General features: G+C 39.5%; 1 protein-coding gene across 8 annotated transcripts in view; it reads left to right on the top strand.

The window, feature by feature from the left end:
- LOC130172298 (protein MTSS 1-like) overlaps positions 1 to 18,371 on the top strand; it is a 54,210-nt gene that overhangs the window by 31,866 nt on the left and 3,973 nt on the right. For 3 of the 8 annotated variants that reach the window (XM_056380896.1, XM_056380903.1, XM_056380904.1), the window contains 13 exons: positions 1,859 to 1,943; positions 3,399 to 3,490; positions 3,803 to 3,877; positions 5,861 to 5,872; positions 11,444 to 11,601; positions 11,930 to 12,037; positions 12,187 to 12,284; positions 13,963 to 14,227; positions 15,692 to 15,805; positions 16,198 to 16,440; positions 16,727 to 16,954; positions 17,547 to 17,706; positions 17,834 to 18,112. In XM_056380896.1, the coding sequence (XP_056236871.1) occupies positions 1,859 to 1,943; positions 3,399 to 3,490; positions 3,803 to 3,877; positions 5,861 to 5,872; positions 11,444 to 11,601; positions 11,930 to 12,037; positions 12,187 to 12,284; positions 13,963 to 14,227; positions 15,692 to 15,805; positions 16,198 to 16,440; positions 16,727 to 16,954; positions 17,547 to 17,706; positions 17,834 to 18,112 (1,917 nt within the window). The remainder of the gene's footprint in view (positions 1 to 1,858; positions 1,944 to 3,398; positions 3,491 to 3,802; positions 3,878 to 5,860; positions 5,873 to 11,443; positions 11,602 to 11,929; positions 12,038 to 12,186; positions 12,285 to 13,962; positions 14,228 to 15,691; positions 15,806 to 16,197; positions 16,441 to 16,726; positions 16,955 to 17,546; positions 17,707 to 17,833; positions 18,113 to 18,371) is intronic. The other 5 variants (XM_056380900.1, XM_056380902.1, XM_056380899.1 and 2 more) reach the window with 5 other exon arrangements.

An 18,371-nucleotide genomic window follows, 5' to 3' on the forward strand; every position in this document is an offset into this window, starting at 1 on the left:
AGTAATTCGGCAGATATGCTCCATATAAGAACTTTTGGCCCAGCTATTTCCTACCATGGCGCAGCCTGAGATGCACAGTTGACACAGGCTAGCTCTCATCAACATAACATTTTGAGGAGTCTGCTATACAGTTGACAGTTTTCTTGGTCTATCTTAATTTTGCTTCACTCGTATCATATTACTATCCACTAGTAATATTGAGTTGAATCAATATTAATATTAATTTGATATAATATGATATGAAGTTGAATTTTAATTCCATTTGAAAGCACAAATTCAATTTGAAAGTTTGCCTCAACAATTTTTCTCCTATTCTGTAAAGATTTCTTGATTACAGGATTTCTTTTATTCTTGACACCCCAGTCACCATGAATAAGTGTTGCAGGCCAAATCAACAGCCTCATGCATTTGTTTTGTCCAGCCTCTGACAGTAAAAGACAATTTTATGTGTGTGTGTGTGTGTGTGTGTGTGAATCTGAGTGTGAGTGAATGACAGCTCTGTGTGTTTGACTCTGCATGCAGCAAGGACTGTGCTGACAGCAGAATGGCTTGCTCGGTTGGAGAGGATTCACACTTCACATCAGATCATCACAACCAAACTGTCTCTAAAACACACACACACACACACACACACACACACACACACACACACACAAACACAAAACCATGCACACACAAACTGAGAGTATCACTCTGTCACATAACAGAATGTCAAAAGAACTCCACTCAGTTTCATATAAGATCTCCTTGCCCCCACCTCCTCTCTCTCATGCACACACCAACACATGCAGACATATACACACACACAGTAGTGCTTCAGTCCCACAGAGAAACTGACTAGTCATACTGAGCAGCCAAACAATAGTTCTGTCAATCAACGTCAAGTCCCTGCATAGCTGTCCAGCCTGAGGCCTTCCAGTGGACAGCTAGTTAGCCTGTGTGACGGGAACTGACATTAGCCCCAAGCACATTTTCAGGACTCCAGCTCCAACTTCCCATCACTTCTCCTGACCTGAATATGTGTGCAGTTCGTAATTCGGTGTTTCCCACTGATTCCCACAATTTTCAGCTACGGTGGAAAGAGTGGGGTCAGTGAGTGCTCGTTCCAGCAACAAATTTTTTTTCCAGTATCAAAGTCACTCTCAATTTAGTCTGAAGTTAATTGCTTTACAGCATTAGCAGACTATTATGTGCTGCACTCAAATACCAAACGGCTTTTCATTCAGTGTTTACATTGTAGATGTACAGGTACCTAATCATTTTCAAAAGCCCATTGTCTGCATTTTTCCCTGTGGAATCTCAATAGTTGCCTTTGTAATGAGACATCCTGTTTAATGATGCATCTGTAGTCCTGAAGTAATTGTATGTTGACTCAAATTGCAGCAAACCTTCTGTTGAAAATTAAAAAACTTTTTGATGGTGGTTGATTCAGACAGTTCATCCCAAAAACAGACTTAGTGGCTGAAGTAAAAAAAAAGATACAATTGGATTCATTGGTTTATTGTCACTTTTATGGACATCGGTGTCACTTACAGTAAAGTTGAAAAACCTTTGTTACAGTCTATGTAAATCACAGTGTGTTTGCACTTGAGCCTTCCTTTCTGGCTTTTCTTGCCTCTAGCCCTCTGCTTACTGTCAAACCTGTTCATGTGCTCTCATATCATTCAAAGAATATTTTCATGTGAATAGTTTGACCATCTAACATTTTCTATGTCATGTCCTTCTTCAATGAGTTGTTGTGATACTGGTTCATATCTGAGATTTGGTTAAATAGATGAATGGATGATTTTAGCAGTTATCACATTAGAAGCTAGGTTTTATTTTTTTAATTTTTTTTGTCTTTTTTTATATCTTTTAGGTGGGACCAGAGACATTGGATCAGCGCTGACCAGGATGTGTATGAGACATCGCAGCATAGAGGTTAAACTCAAACAGTTCTCGATGTAAGGAACATTACACATAATTTATTGGTGTACTGTACTTTTTTCCTTCCTTTTTCACTCCTCAATGACATTACTACTGAAGTTTTCACCATACAGGTTCTGATATGATGCAGTGTCTGGTGGATTTTTGGTGAATGCTTGGCTTAGATGTTGGAGAGGTTGGGTAGGAGTGGGGATTTCACTGGCATTACTGTGGTTTGGCTGAGCTAAAAAGAAAAAAAGGAAAAAATATCAACAGGGAGTTCATATGTCCAACAAATATCCTCTCCAAACACTCAAATTGTGCCAAAGTCAAGTGATACAACAGAGTGATTTTTAAGTCCTGAGAAAAAAATATCAGGACTATAAGACTTTTACAGATAAACAACTTCCTCTTGCAGTGTTTCCTATATCCCTGACTCACAGTTAGTGTACTTCGACCCAAGCTGTTTCCCTAGCACTGCAACTCCCAATAAAATGGTGTTATTGAATTTTTATCTCACCATATGTCTCCATAACTTGATATTTTGTGTGTGGGGGTGAAAATGTGCCTTTTTTCATGAAATGCTGGGAAAGAGATGATTTGTCTGGCAGGACAAGCATCTATAATGTCTCAGTGAAGTCGCACACAACATGTCTCTCTCTCTCTCTCTCTCTCTCTCTCTCTCTCTCTCTCTCTCTCTCTCTCTCTCTCTGTGTCTCACACACATATACACACACACACACATATACCCACACACACTACACAGACAAGGGGCTCTCTAATTCGGGTGGCATTTCAGCAGAGATTCCACTTGGATCTCCATAGCAGGGGCTGTACCCAGGGGGGCTGTGGTCACCACCAGCCACCCACTGACACACACAGACACACACACTCTTTGGAGAAATGTCTGCAAGCAGGAGAAGTCTAATTTTAGTTTCATGCACTAAGCCTGCAGCTGCCCAGCTCTCACACTCTCAGCCTCTTAAACACACTCACAAATACATCTTGGAAGACAGGCACAGTTTGGTAATGATTGACAGACATGACTGCACAAGCCTCTTCCTTCCTCCTGTGACACACAGTCAGACATAAGCAGACTTTTTCCCTCTCAGTCTCTGTTTTTCTACCTTTGTTTCTGTCTGTTAATGATTGACAGACAAGACCATATACTATACAGACAGAAAGGAAAACCAGACCGAATGGTTTTTATGTCTGACAGTCTGTCTGCTACAGACACACTGATAAACTATGTAGAGTGAATCTGTAAGACATGAATAAAGTGAAACAAGAGTCAAAAGTTATTTTAAAGGTATTTTGCATTTATATGTTTATAAATAGGATGTACAACTATATGATTGGTCAATAAAACTTATTTTGGATACATATGAGAAGTTTAAATTTTAAAAGGTTAGTCTTTAACAAATCTATTTATAAATGGGTTAATTGATGAGGCTGACCTCAGATCAGAAGTGAGTAACCTGTTTTTTTTGCAGGGGTTTCTTGGAGGGTCTGATCAACCCACTACAAGAACAGATGGAGGAGTGGAAAAGAGGTGTAAATACTTTGGACAAGGACCATGCTAAAGGTAGGTTGCACAAATGCAATCATATACAAGAACATAAGCAATACACAGGTCCAGGAATTAGTTTGAAAACAAAATACATCTTAATTATTTTCAAGCAATGTAAAGTGCCAGGATTGTTCTTTTATCAGATCTATTCACCACTGCATTAGACTCAACAAGTTACTGAGTAATTATGGCTTTAAACTTAGGTTGGCAGTCAGGTCGTCATACAATTTTTGTTATTCCGTCCCAAAAACTATTATTAATTGTATTAAAAACTTTAAGACAAAGTTTTCACACAGTTCATTTTTTTACCTTGTCCATCTGAACCAGAGTATAAAAGAGCCCGGCAGGAAATTAAGAAGAAGTCCTCTGACACACTGAAACTACAGAAGAAAGCAAAGAAAGGTAAAAACATATTTCATTTTGGTTTTAAACCCATAGCCTATGTGACTAAACAAAAATATCACTTCTAAGTGCAGTTGGTCTGCTTAATGATGGAGGTGAATCTTGCTCTAACAATCTTGTACCCACAGAGTAGTAAAATTTTGATCACAAAGAATGAAAACAAGGCGAACTTCACACTACACAATAACTGTATACACTTGCTTATTGTCTTCATTGTGCAGGCATAAATACTAGCTAAATACAGGAATGACACTTTCATCAACCTGGAGCATTACCTGCTAATCCAGTGAAATACATCTATCACATGTAACTGTCAGAAGATTTGATCAATTGAATTGAATCTGTATTCTTAGAAAGAAAAACAAGTAAAATGCTTTTCTTATCCTCTATTAGTTTGCATATTAATCAGAAGGCATGAAACATTATATATGTGTGTATTTCAAGCAAAGTTAGGGAAGGATAGGCTTAGATTCTTCAGCTTCAGTCAGTGCTCTTCCCATGGATGCTATGTATCTGCCATGACTAGCCAGACATAAGAAATAACATAATAAGAAAGACATAGTTTTCATTGACCGCTGTGAGAATCTTGTAGTCGTCTGTTTTCTAGTTGCTAACACAGCTAAAATTAAAAATCTCCAATCTGCCTGCTGTGTCAAGTAGTGAACATCAAAAAAACAAAACAAAAACTCATTCATTGAAATCCACTAATGCTATCACTGAAAAAAAAGTGCTTTACTTTAACACTATGCACTTAGGCTTTGGTAGTGTTTTAGTTTAGTGTGATTTATGTTGTACTGGTTCAAAGACTTGTCCGCAAGAAGTCAACATTCAGGACTAAAGGAAAAATCAGATGAATTAAATAATCAAATAGTAAAGTGGGACAATGTCCAAATTGTATATATGATGTTTTTATTAGACGGCAGTGATGTGTGTATATAAAAGAAGTCCTAAGTTAAGTTTGTCCTTACTGATTAAACATGTGCAGATCTAGTAAGGCTAAACATTACCTTACTTGGTAAACACAGAGGCTGTTTCTCTCTGCAGTCCTCTTGGCTCAGGTTCTACATACGCACTCACCTACCTTGACAAAAAATACCATACACAAAAAAGGAGTGAGATGAATATGTTTCCAGTATGTTTTGGGATGTTGATAGTTTGAATCATTAGATGTGGAAAATGTACAGATGTTCAGGAAGAAATACAAGTAACTTAAGGATCCTCTTACTCATATTATGCAGTAGATTTAATGTTGGTATATAACTTATACTGCACATTGTGATCATTACTAATACTTCTACATAAGACGTGTCATTCCTCTACAGCTGCCTGCATGACTTTGATTATCATTAAACACTGTTGGCATAAGCACATTATAGACCATAGAATTTCTCAACACTACGATTATTATCTAAGTTTATTATACAAGTTATAAAACATGTCTAACAAAATTATATCTTTTAAAGGGGATTGACAAATTGATCAGCGAGAAAGGCAGTAGAAGCCATAATCAGATGTTTCATATTTTTGTTAGTATAGATTCAGATAATATCAGCTTTAAAAAACAAAACCTGTTCATATTTGGTAATTGCATTAGGATGAGTGACAATTAATGTAACAACCAATTAATCACTACCATTTTGACATTCCTAAAGATTTTGTTTCTTTAACAGAGGCATTTTTGTAAAGCTTAGCCTGTTTTTTCACTTATTTTCACGTATTTGCACTAAGATTTACTAAGGCAGATAAAATGCATACAAACATGCATATCTCTATCAGTATTGTCTCTTTCAAACAAAAACCTAGTGGCACATTGTTTTGGCTTTATATTTTTCTTTGAGTGTTATACTGCTTAAACAGGCATCCAGACACACAAAGTTGCACCTTGATGAATTAGTGTTTACTCTTTCAGTTGACTTGAATCTTTTTCCTCTCCCTGTCCCCATGTGATTCTGATACAATCCTTCGCCTTATGCTGCACTGCAGCTGATAATCTAGGTAAGTCAGTCTGTGGAACAGACACACTGTCTAGGTAGTTGCTTACGCTACAAACCTATCATCTCAGTTTCATTGTGAAATAGCCATTAAAGATATTTATTTTTATGCAAAAAATAAAAACATGCTAAATAATGGAATGCACAAGTTTCCTATACAGTTATGAAACTGTTTTTTGCAGTCTAAGTTTGCTATAACATATTGGCAAATTAAGCTGTATAATCTGTGAATCTGGTTTTGTATAGAAACCGTTTGGTCTCTTTTACATCCATCATTGTCTTCTGGCTTCTCTCGTTTACTGTTTGTAGCTTTGGGTTAGAGGCCCGATGTTTGCAACCACCTTAAAACAGCTATTTTAAGTTATGCTATCGCTAGATAGGCAATGTTAGCATTAACAGCTGTTTACTTACCAGTATTGCCAAAGTTTCAGCCATCTCAGCATTTACAATATAAGAGGTTAGAGAACAGCCTCTGACCAGCTCTACTTCTTCAGGGCAGACTGGACAATACAGTGACTCTGTATCGGAAAGTGGAGCTAGGTGGTTAGCATGCTAACTTCAATAGAAGAAAAGTGATTGAAATAGAAGCAAAACAAGAGGGTTACTTTCCAACGCTATAGACATCTCTTGGCGAGTAAAGGAAAGAAGTTTGATGCTGAACTCGCAACATTTCTTCTAGACTGGTAAGTAAACAGCTATTAATGCTAACATTGACTACGTAGCAATAGTAAACCTCCTTTGAGTAATGAGGTGCTCTGGAAATTTCTTTGTTTTATTGGTATTAGTGATAGTGAAAACATGCTGTCTTCTGAAGAAGTAAGAGAGGGAAGCAGGTAAAGTGGACGCCACAGTAGACTTGAGATACACCCGGGTACTAACTGGTCCAGTGGGGGGCTGTTTCTGTTTTACTGGTCCAGTTCTGTAGTGTTGCATTGGTTTCTACAAAATGTTTGTCTGTGTTTTATCAGCTCTGTGGTGTCCACATTTAGTGTGGTCCATGCTGGCACATTTATGTTCCTTTGCTCTACTCACACACACACATATACACACACTTTGTCTTTTCTTCAGCGAGCCACTGAGTAACGAAACCAGTCAAAGGAAGTTTTTCAAAACAAAACTTTGCTAAAATTGTAATATTTTACAATATTTTAAAAGCTTTCAGCTTTTCTTTCTTTTGACTGCAACCTATACTGCAGAATTGTAAATGAAAAAAACAATAAAAGCAGATTCACAAACTTCTAACTTCACATTTGTAGGTATTTTTACATCGTTGGAAGGGCAGGGTTGCTTGCTATAGTTTACCTCTAACAACCAGTGTGACATTGGGATACAGTAAACTGAGGGGTAGACATTTTGCTAAAAGCAGGCAGTCCCCTCATTCCAATGGAATTAATTTCATTTTGTTTGGCAGCCACCTTCATTTACGTATTTTGGGTATTCCCACTTGATGCGCACAAAGATAACCACTTTACCTAACTCCAAAAAGTCTTTAAACTCACTCACCTCTTATCACAGAGTACATATAAACAATTAAATCAAAATTAGGAATAGGCTACAAGTTTTAGTCAAACTACTTTAAAGAAGAGCCCCCCCCCCCCCCCCCCCCCCCCTTATGCACAGAAATAAATAAAACCCCATCTGTCAGCTTGTGTTGGTGAGTCTATATCTGATGTTTGATAAGTGTCTTGTGAGGTTTTTCTGACCTGAGACCCGAGTCTTGCTAAGGAACAGCCTGTGACTGCAACCTAATGTAATCATCGGTCATGTGAAAGCTGGAGCAGTTAATCTCATTTGTGTGTGCGCATGTATCCACATGTGTGCAGACTGTGGGCCATTTCGACCCCCACCTTATTCATCTTGGCTCAGTCACTGAATTTCTGGCAAGTTGAGTTTGGTGAAAACAACTCTAGAATATCAGTGAGATTTTTAAATCAAACACACACTACAACTTGTCCTCGCTGCCCCAGTTGCTGTGTTGATGAGTGAATCAGTCATATTCACCTAAGAAAACTACAAAAGATGGTGATGACGAATTGGGTTGTTAAGTTCATTAGTGTACATTAGGGTTTGTGTTACGATATTGCCATATTTTGGAGACAGTTGTGTTGGTGCAATTGACAGACACACACACACACACACACTCCAGGACATCTAAAGTATGTCATTGCTTATTCATCCTGAAGGTGTAAAACAGTTAGACATACTAAATCAAAAATAAATTAATAAATGAATGTCACAAGCCCTAATTGTCCTTAATTGAGCACTGAAAAGAGTTGTAAAATATGTCAGTGTGGATTTGTTCACAGTGCAGTCAGTGGCCACTGAGTTTCATTGAACCTCAGTGTTTGTCTGTGGTTGAAGAGAGAGAGGAAGTAGCAATCAGAGCCTTGTCATTTCATTCACAAGCACAGATACACAAGTTATGGCACAGAGACTGGGAATGTGGACAAAACAAGGAACAACCCAAAGCAATGGCAAAGTTGTAACATAGCAGAAACTCATCAACATCAACACTTAAGTCTCTGTCAACCTGATTGAGCAATGAATACAGCTGCTGCAGAAAGTGGTTTATAATTATTTACACATTATGTACATTTTCCACATGAGCACCATGATAATCATGAATATATACATAAAGGGCTAAATTCAAATATTACTCAGTAAGCCTTCAGCAATCTGTTTGCTTGCATTTGTGTAAAAGATTAAAACTTTCTCATGTGATTAAATCAGCGAAAGGATAATGTGCTTCTTGATGGATCAGCCTTTAACAGAAGTAGATGTGGAAGTAATGTGACGCTGATTGTGATAACATTGCGCACTACTCAAGCTGCTCGGCGGCACTACCAAAACGGCAACAAAGAAAATATTTGGCTCTTCATCTGTTACAGACAAATGTTCCTCAACTTACTGTTCTGTCTTTCCTAAACCACTTTGGTTATGTTGAGAAAACAGTCTGCCAACACTTGAACTAGTGGTAGAAACCAGAATGCTGTATGCTCCCTCGTTTTACTGCGTGCCAAGGAGACACCACAGCATCGCTGGCATTAAGGCTTGAAAAGCTGTTTTTCTACGCTGAGCCCAACTAAAAGCGAAAGTTTAAAACGTTTCTTAGTCACCTTAGAATGAAGTTAAATGAAACATGGCTGTGAAAAGAATATTTTTCGGTGTTACGAGACATATATCACTGAGCATTATATCAGAAGCTACATTACTTCAGAGCATCTTATGTTGTCAGGTATTGAGCATTTTGCCATAAAGAATTGAAATTCTGTAGTTTCAGTTGTTTTACTGTAAGGATGCATTATTACATTATTGTCTTGCAATAGAATTTAATAATGATTGGCCAGCTGTGTATAACTAGCAATTAAAACATTATCTGAAATGTTAGTCTAGCTTGCAAATAATTTTAGTGGCAACAAGATTGAAGAGACTGATTTTGCCTGGAGGGAAATTAATGATAATGAGTTTGGTCCTGCAGTGGGAACCAGACTAATGAGTGAAGCTTGTCCTAACCCTTTCAGGCTCAGTCCTACAGCCAGCTCTCCACAAACTCTTGTACAATGTAATGGTATACTTGTCTGCTCAACAAGCTTCCTTTGGATCTAAATGAGACTGAAAATATATACTACAATTTGGACTTTCCAGTCTGGCTTCTACAGTCCATCTACTCTGTTGTGGTCTCCGTAGTATAATATAGTAGGAACTGCATTAAACACACACATAACTCACATTCCACTGAGTCCAGTGTTACAGACACTAAACCAAGCTTGGTAAATGGATTCTCTATGTATGGAAACTCGGTTTGTCTTATTTTGTCAACAACCATTATGTTCTGAGGACTGTCTACACGGGATTCATACTGCCACGTTATTTTATTTTGTAGCTTTAGATTCAAAGATTTGCAGTAGTATTACATATTTTTGTCCTTTGCAAATTTACCACATCATCAATATATTTACACACAATTATAAAGGAAACTTTTGGTGTTTTGGTGAAACCACTTCCTTGAACTGGGGTAACTGCACAGTCTGAATTTGGGTGCAGACATTGTCTTAGCAGAACTTCATCCACCTAAAATACACTGTTTGGATTTATATGTGAAAACTTCACCCAGTATCAACATTCATATTACACCTCTTTGATTAGTGTAAGACAATTAGTCCATTCTCATTAGTGTCAGCTATTGTGATACTAGAGGGTGCATAATGAAGAGTTTCCATTTAGTGTGCTTTTCCAACAGTTTAGTGTTTGTGTGTATGCTGGACACTATTGTTTATTGTCATTTTTCTTGTGGACTGCGCAGCTGATGGAGAGATAAAGCAGTGGAAACAGCCTCCCACTTGCTGTATCATGTTTTAATGTATAGACTGTACTGACACATCAGAGAGGAAAAGGGCTGATGGTTTGCCCTCACAATGAGATGTACATCCTTATGTTTTACATTTGAGGTGAGGATGATTTGCCTGTGTAACTCTATCTGTGTTTCTTTACTACTGGTTTGCATGATATAGGGCCTCACGTCAAATGTTCAACAAAAGACACCAATTTGTTATCTTTGCCCAGACACAAGAGCAGACAGACAGACCACAGAGTTGTTCACTGTGGATTTAACCTTGATGTATCAAAGTCAAGACTGTGTGTGTTTGTGTGCAAGTGTAGTTTGAGTGGTTAGATAATGCCTTTGAGGCCCACTATGTCATCTTGGGCAGTCGCCAGCCTTCCTGCCTCCATACACAACTCAAGAGTGCTTGATTTGGCTTGAGGGCATCCTCTCTTAACATCAAACACACACACACACACACACACACACACACACACACGAACACAGCACGAAGGCACACATAGTGCTGAATAACAGGATAACCTTGGGATTGTTATTGTCCTCAAATGTTCACAGATTTACATATGCATATTAAACATACACAGCTAAAGGAGCAGATGGTCTTATACATACCTTGCACTCGTGCCATTCATGAAAGCACGCACACACACAAACACACAGTCTCTCTTAACCCTGACAAGAAACACCCTGGAGTTTAAGTGTTCAACAAAGAGCAGTGGAGATACTCACTCACTTTTGAGTATCTCGTCATAATAGAACAAGAGACAGCAAACACTTAAGTGACCAGAGTGGCCCTTCATACTGAGGTGACAGCCAAAAAGTAGTGGAGACATTCAAATGGTAGCAATGAAGATAGCAATGTTCACAATAAAAGAAGATAACACATGGAGCAGTAGTAACAGGCCAGGCCTACACCAGGGAGAAGTGATGAAAATCAAAAACACCAAATGTTCTTTCATTGCTACATGATTATATAGTTTGTAAATACTCATGCATGTTACAGTAGCATAACTCTGCTTTTTAGTGTTTGTGTTGTGAAGGGAGATTAAGGTAGAATAATGTCCTTCAAGTTTTACTGTCAAATATATCTCAGTAATTTGATTTTTACACATTATGGAGCAGTAAATAGACCAGTCATGTGTTTCCTTGTGAGTTGGTAATTTTGTTATACCTGTAATGACATGCATATTCATTTTGTCTGTGTGTGTGTGTGTTCGTGTTTTTGTTACCAAGGTCGCGGTGATATCCAGCCTCAGTTGGACAGCGCCATGCAGGATGTCAGTGATAAATACATTCTGCTGGAAGAGACAGAGAAACAGGCCCTGAGGAAGGCTCTGATAGAGGAGAGACAGAGGTTCTGCTGTTTTGTAGCCATGCTGCGACCTGTAGTGGTGAGTACAGCAGGGGGAAAGAGAGAGAAATGAGCCTTCAGAAAACACTCAGGGACAACAACAGAAAGTCACCTCACTGCCTGTCGTTGCCTTTTTCTTTTAATCCCATAGACTGAAAAGATTATTTTTCATGCTGCTTCAGCTACTTCATCTCACACCTAATACTTTTTTATTTTTATCCAGACAATCATTGAAGCTTTTTTATACTACCACTGTTCCCTAAAAGGCACTTTTTTTCATTGTTGTGTAAACTCTTAAATGACAATAATTTCAAACATATTCTACCGCCCACAAATTTCTGCTGTCTCTCTGTCACTAATTATTTTAGGATGAAGAGATTTCTATGTTGGGAGAGGTCACTCATCTCCAGGCCATCTCTGATGACCTCAAAGCCCTGACCTCCGACCCACACAAGCTTCCCCCTGCTAGTGAACAGGTGAGGAAAACATCAAAGATGAAACAGTCTGTAAACAATTGACCAAAACAGACACACTATTTTTGTGTTCAGTAAAGAGACTTTCCTTAGTGCCTTTCAACCTCATAAGTACAAATATTAAGTATGCCTGATATTTTCCTTCTTCTCAGGTGATCTTGGACCTGAAGGGCTCAGACTATGGCTGGTCATATCAAACTCCGCCCTCATCCCCAAGCACCACTATGTCCAGGAAGTCTAGCATGTGCAGGTAGGCTCCAACAGCCAATCACAAGACCCATAGCCACAAACAAATGAAATGGAGAGGCCTTGTCTTTAAGTAAACATTTACTTACTGTACCCGTAAACCATTTTGTAATTCAGTTTGCTTCATAATAATGACAAATAGAAAATTCAATTACTCCAGGTACTTCATTTATCACTTTCCTAGGACTGAGGAGCAAGGAGATGAAACTGAATATACAGTCTTTATTTGTAGTTAGAGGGTATTGCATGACATTCATACATTCAGGATCTAAAATAAAAATCTCTCCTTTTGACCCTATTAATAACTATGAATCTTCTTTGGAGACAGCTTACATCAGTGTAAAGGGTTGGGAAACAAAGACATAGAGGAAAACTTTTAATTGTTTTGCCTATGTCTGCCACCCAGTGGTCACTATGAGCTGCAGTTGTTTGAGAATTCTTAATCTTAGTTTTGTATGTATCTTCATCTCCTCTTAGTTACCGATGGTTATTAATCAGTTCACTTCACTGAGGAGAACAGTTTAAGTCGACCTACATTGTCAAAGAAAACTTTTTTTTAAATATAGGCAAAGAAATAAGAATTAAAGGTCAGAGAGGTTTTAAAGAATTGGACCATTTCTTCTCCAGCTGTTCAGACAGTGTCCTCTACACTCTCTCCTCACTGCTTTTTGTGCGTCTCTCAATGATTTTAAGTTTTAAGCTTTGCTTTATAATTGCTTTGCATTTTTCCTGTTAAAGTCTTGTGACACCAATGTTGGGGGTTGTGGGTCTTCCATAATTGAATCAAAACTTTAAAATAACCCGTTATGTCATGATGACAATGTTTAAAGACATTTCAAACCCATTATAGAGGAACAGCTTAGGTTGTTCTTTTGTCTTGAGCCTTATAATGGTGATTTCTTTTTTTTTTTTTTGTTGCAAATATCACATTTTCTCACAAAGATTTTGCTTATTATGCTTTCAAAAAATCACTTATGAAATTCACAAATCATTGTGAGGAAGTCGCTTTTGTAATTTTGATGCTTTGCAATGTGTCATTTTTACCCATTCTGTGACTTGCCTAACACACATTTGTGTGTGTTTCTGTTTGTGAGTGATAGTGTAGCATTAGCAGTTTAAACTAGGTATACAGTAGTTTTGCCTGGTTCTTGTGCTTTTTATTGTCATGGTTGTACATGATTTGGTACTTATTGTATGTATCTTTTATAGTACAGATTATGCAATATACCATTTTTATATTTGCTTCAGATGTTCACTTTGTTGCTTCTCAGTTCACACAGTAATTAGACCCAGAGTTTGCTTTTCATTTTGTTTTGCGTGAACATTCTCAGAAAGCTGTCTTAAAGGCAAGAAATCCTGTGATTTCCTGCCTGTAATTATTGTCATTATGATTTCACACCTCTTGTGTTGGTTTGTTTTGTTGTTTTGACTGGATTGGCCTCAGTCACTGCTTGCTGCATCTTGGTGTGCTGTGTTAATTGTTTTCCCGTCCTGTCTCCTCCACATTCCCCCAATCCTCTGCCTTCATTCTTTCTCTTATTCCTTTTATCTCTTCTTTACCCAACTTTGTTTCCTCAATCTATGTCTTTGGGTGCACTTGATTCTCTTTACCCCACCTGTCACTGCCAAAATTCTCCTTCCTCTGGTCCTCCCCTCATCCCTCACTCCTTCCCCTTTCACAGTAGTCTGAACAGCGTTAACAGTAGTGACTCCAGGGGATCCAGTGGCTCTCACTCTCATTCTCCTTCCTCCTCTTCTTCCTCCTCTTCCTCACACCACCTCTTCCACCACCATCACCCCCGCCATCGGTACCGTAGCTCCACGCTACCGCAGCAGGCCCCAGCTCGGCTCTCTAGCATCTCCTCCCACGACTCGGGCTTCATCTCTTCATCACAAGACCAATACATGTCGTCCAAATCATCCTCGCCTATGCCAGCTGAAACAAAGGTAAGAGAAAAACCTCAGCTACCCACACTTGACCACAATTTTGTGTCCAAGTATGAACATATGACTGTAAAACCACATATGCTCTATGATTTACAAGTTATTGTAGTCAGAGACAGAGACAAAACCCCAAATCAGCAGTCCACACAAGTCTTTTCTCACACATCTCCCTAGCCACCACGAGAGGCAGTTAGCTGGCAGCAATAAATGTATGTGATCATGGTGAAGTCATTTCACTGCTATTATTATAGTATAAATGCACAGGAAATTAGTCTGCCTCCATTTTAGCCCAGGGCAAAACAGGTCAGCCCCATCCTGCTATTAAAGAGTTGACCGCTGTGACAGACTGTGGTTTGGTTAAACTTGCAGAGGCTTGACCAGACAGCACGTTGTATTTTCATTAAATATATCACAGTAAAATGACATGTTACATTGTCAACAGTATGTTTTATAGGCACTAAGAGTGTGTCTCCATCAGCAGGTCTCATTCTGTCACTTTTATATAACCATCTGACACAGGGTTTCATATAATTATCAGTGAGATATTCCAGCAGATTGTCTGCGTGGGGTTTGTGGTTTGAGATCAACCATGAGAGCGGTTGCACTAGTTGACGTTTTGTTAGCTCGCCAGCAGCCAGAGTTCCCCTGTCCAGAACATATTTGTATGGTTACACTCAAGTTTTTATGATGCAGTGAAGGTGGTTTGGCAAGTCCATATCTGACCCTTTTACAGTGCAATCCTGGGAATCTGTCTTCTTATTGCCTCATTCTTAGTGTACTTACAGTAGCTTAAGTTTGAAAGAGGACAGTCACATGGCTAAATGGGGCTCAACAGGACTCACTCCTTAACCCAGGGAAAATATGACCTTGTCATGGCTCACAATTTTTGTGGATCTCTTTAATTTCCATCCATTTTCAATACCTTCCTCTATGCAGGCTGTTGTTCTGTAGCTGACCCCAACGGCTAATATCCTTCTGGAGGGCAGCATACAAAAATATTATTATCCTATAGACATGGATGAAGTACGATATTATTAATGTTAATGAAATAGGGATTTAATTGCTTATATATCCCTTTAAATATCATGAGTTTGTGAAGATACCTTCTACATCCTAAAGAAGTAGGATTTTGCTTGTGCTTCCCTTTAACAAGGCTTCAATACCTCTAACATAACACTGCTGATGTCCCTGCAGTTAATGCTGACTCTCAGTGCACCTTCTCTACAGCCTGTATAGGCTGTACTCCTCACTAACTGCTGAGAACTGTGGAAAGTTGCCCCTTCTCTCTAATAAACTGCTTCTCTCTGCTTCTCTCTGTCTACCTGCTGACATGTCTGTCTTTGCGATTCTTTCCCTTTGCACATGTCTGTCTGTGTGTCTCAATTTCTCTCTCCCCCTCTCCCTCCTCCTCTCTCTCTCTGGTCTTGTCTCACTGCCTGCTTGCTGCTGCTGCCCTCGCTGTCCCAGCCTTGTCCCAGTTCCAGCTCCTCTGAGGTGTCAGAGACTGGGCAGCTTCACAGTGACTGCAGCTCCCCCCCTTCTCTAGCTGCTGCTAGTGCACCTCAGCACACTACTGACAAGGTGAAACACACTCAACCAACATGAAGCTTACCCCGTTTTCACACGAATGTCTTTGTTGCACCAGCATTGTACTCACCCCAGTTTCCTCACACTTAAATTCAAACTTGGCTGTACATTGCATTGACTTTAGTTTATCACAGAAACATTAAAGGAACCAAAGAACCTCGAAACCCCCTGGCATCAGTTTCTTTAGTTTTGTGACCATTTCCTTCATTCTGTGCTGATGTGATCAACACGGTTCCTTATTATTTTTGTGTTATTTTAAATGATTTCTCCTCAGTGATGTGTTCTGTTTTGTTTTTATTTTCCACTGTTTATCATTTTAGTAATTTATCCCATTGTGTGTTTGTTTCTGTTATCATCCCTTCTACCACTGATGCACACACATCCAGTTGTCCAATGGTTTTGACCACTACAGTCCGGCCAGTTCCCCCTACCTGCATAGCAATGGGGGGAGTTTGGGCTCAATGTCAGGCACTGCCTTCCCATTCCTCCCTACTTCATCCTCATCTTCCACCTCCTCCTGCCCCACTCGTTCATGGTCACGTCCCGCCTCAGCGTTGCTGCCAGACTACCCTCACTACTGCACGATGAGCTCCCCCATGGTGCCTTCATCTCGAGTTCCCAGTTGGAAGGTTTGTTAATCACCTTGGTCCTGAGGGTCAACTTAGTCCAATACTCCTTTTCCACAGTTTGCTCAACATGCAAGCCTGGTGCACTGGATTTTTTTTTTTTTTTTTTTTTTTTTTTTTTTACTGTTTGATCTATAAAATTAATTTATCAATTTTCATCTTTTATACTTTGGTAAAATCTGCAGACTTTAAAACTGAGAGGTGAAATGAAGGGATAAAGTTTTTAATGCTCATTAAAAGCACATCAGAGAAACATCAACAATAAACACTAACATGTCTTTCTGTACAGGACTGGGCAAAACCAGGGCCTTATGACCAGCCCATGGTCAACACACTAAGGAGGAAGAAAGACAAGGAGAGCCCAGCTGTAATAGACAGTAATAGTAGTATGAACAGTGACCCATCCTCAGGCCCAGCCTCAATCTTGATGTCAACACCGGCTCCCGCTGCGCTACAAACACCAAGTTCATCGGCCTCAGTGGAAGAGAGGAGCAGGCATGTGGCTTCACCTCTCAAGGTCAGCTATTATCATGATCTCCTACAGAGTTTTCTACTGCAGCTTTTTTCTATAATATATTTTCATCTATTCTTCATTAATTTTATCTTAACATGGGGTAGTTTTAATAACTCTTTAATAACTCTTAATGAAAGTAACTTGTGAGAATTTTGCTGTTTTATGTTGTTAAATGCAAAATGGCTCCATAAGACTTTAGATCATCTGTCGACTTTGTGCTTGAGAACTTGAGTAGTTTGCTGCAGCTGGGGGCAAATTCCCCCAAAAAACATGAGAATTGTGCAGTGACTCATTTACCTCTTTTCTCTGCCAATACTTGATGAAGCACATGAACACAGGTCAGTCTACACGTAATGGCATCTGTGATGCTTACGTTTCAGACGACCTCTTATTCCACTTCCAGCAGGGCCATATTGTTGTAGTCATAGCATTCAGACCACATGAATGAGGCTCCCGCCACTAATGTTCCCATTTAATGACTAAAAAGTTGTGCCTAATGATTTTAATGACTTTAATGAATTGTACCTGGCTGTATCCAGACAGTCAAACTTTCAGACTATTACTAAATTTTTTTTTCATTGGGTGATTGCTACAGGCTGGTGATATTGAGGCCCACGAGGAACTGGCTCTGGCCTTATCCAGAGGTCTGGAGCTGGACACCCAGAGGTCCAGTAGAGACTCCATCCAGTGCTCCAGTGGCTACAGCACGCAGACCAACACACCCTGCTGCTCTGAAGACACTATACCTTCACAAGGTAACATGTACTTTCTACAATCAGTCAGGCACCAACTTTAAAGTAGACTGCAAACCTCATTCTTTTTTGTCTTTTAGTATCTTGTTATGTCAGTGCGCTGCCAACCTCTCTCTCTCTGTCCCTCTAGTATCAGATTATGACTATTTCTCAATGGCTGGAGATCAGGAGCCTGAGCAGCAGCAGTCTGACTTTGACAAGTCCTCCACCATCCCCAGAAACAGTGACATCAGTCAGTCCTACCGACGCATGTTCCAGACCAAGCGCCCAGCCTCTACAGCCGGCCTGCCCAGCACACAGGCTCCTTACCCCGGCCAGGGGGTCTACCCTGCAGGGCCCTATCCCCCAACACCTATCCACACAACTTATCCATCTACCCCTCCTGGGGCTTATCCTCCTACCCCTACAGGTAAGGCTGCAGTGATAGTGTCACAAATGTTTATGTATATACTTAACCTCCTAGGACCTGGCGTCCACATATGTGGACCTCACATTTTGGGTTCTCTAGACCACAATACTAACCTTTTCTCAACAAGGGCCTGGTGACCACATATGAGGATATTATACTGCCACTCAGTAATCGAAATTTAAAACTAATGTCCTCATATGTGGACATCATTTTTCTCAGGTCCCAATCAGCCTAAATAGCAAAGAGAAATTAAAAATGC

This window comes from Seriola aureovittata, chromosome 7 (assembly GCF_021018895.1).
Source record: "Seriola aureovittata isolate HTS-2021-v1 ecotype China chromosome 7, ASM2101889v1, whole genome shotgun sequence".
NCBI lineage: Eukaryota > Metazoa > Chordata > Actinopteri > Carangiformes > Carangidae > Seriola > Seriola aureovittata.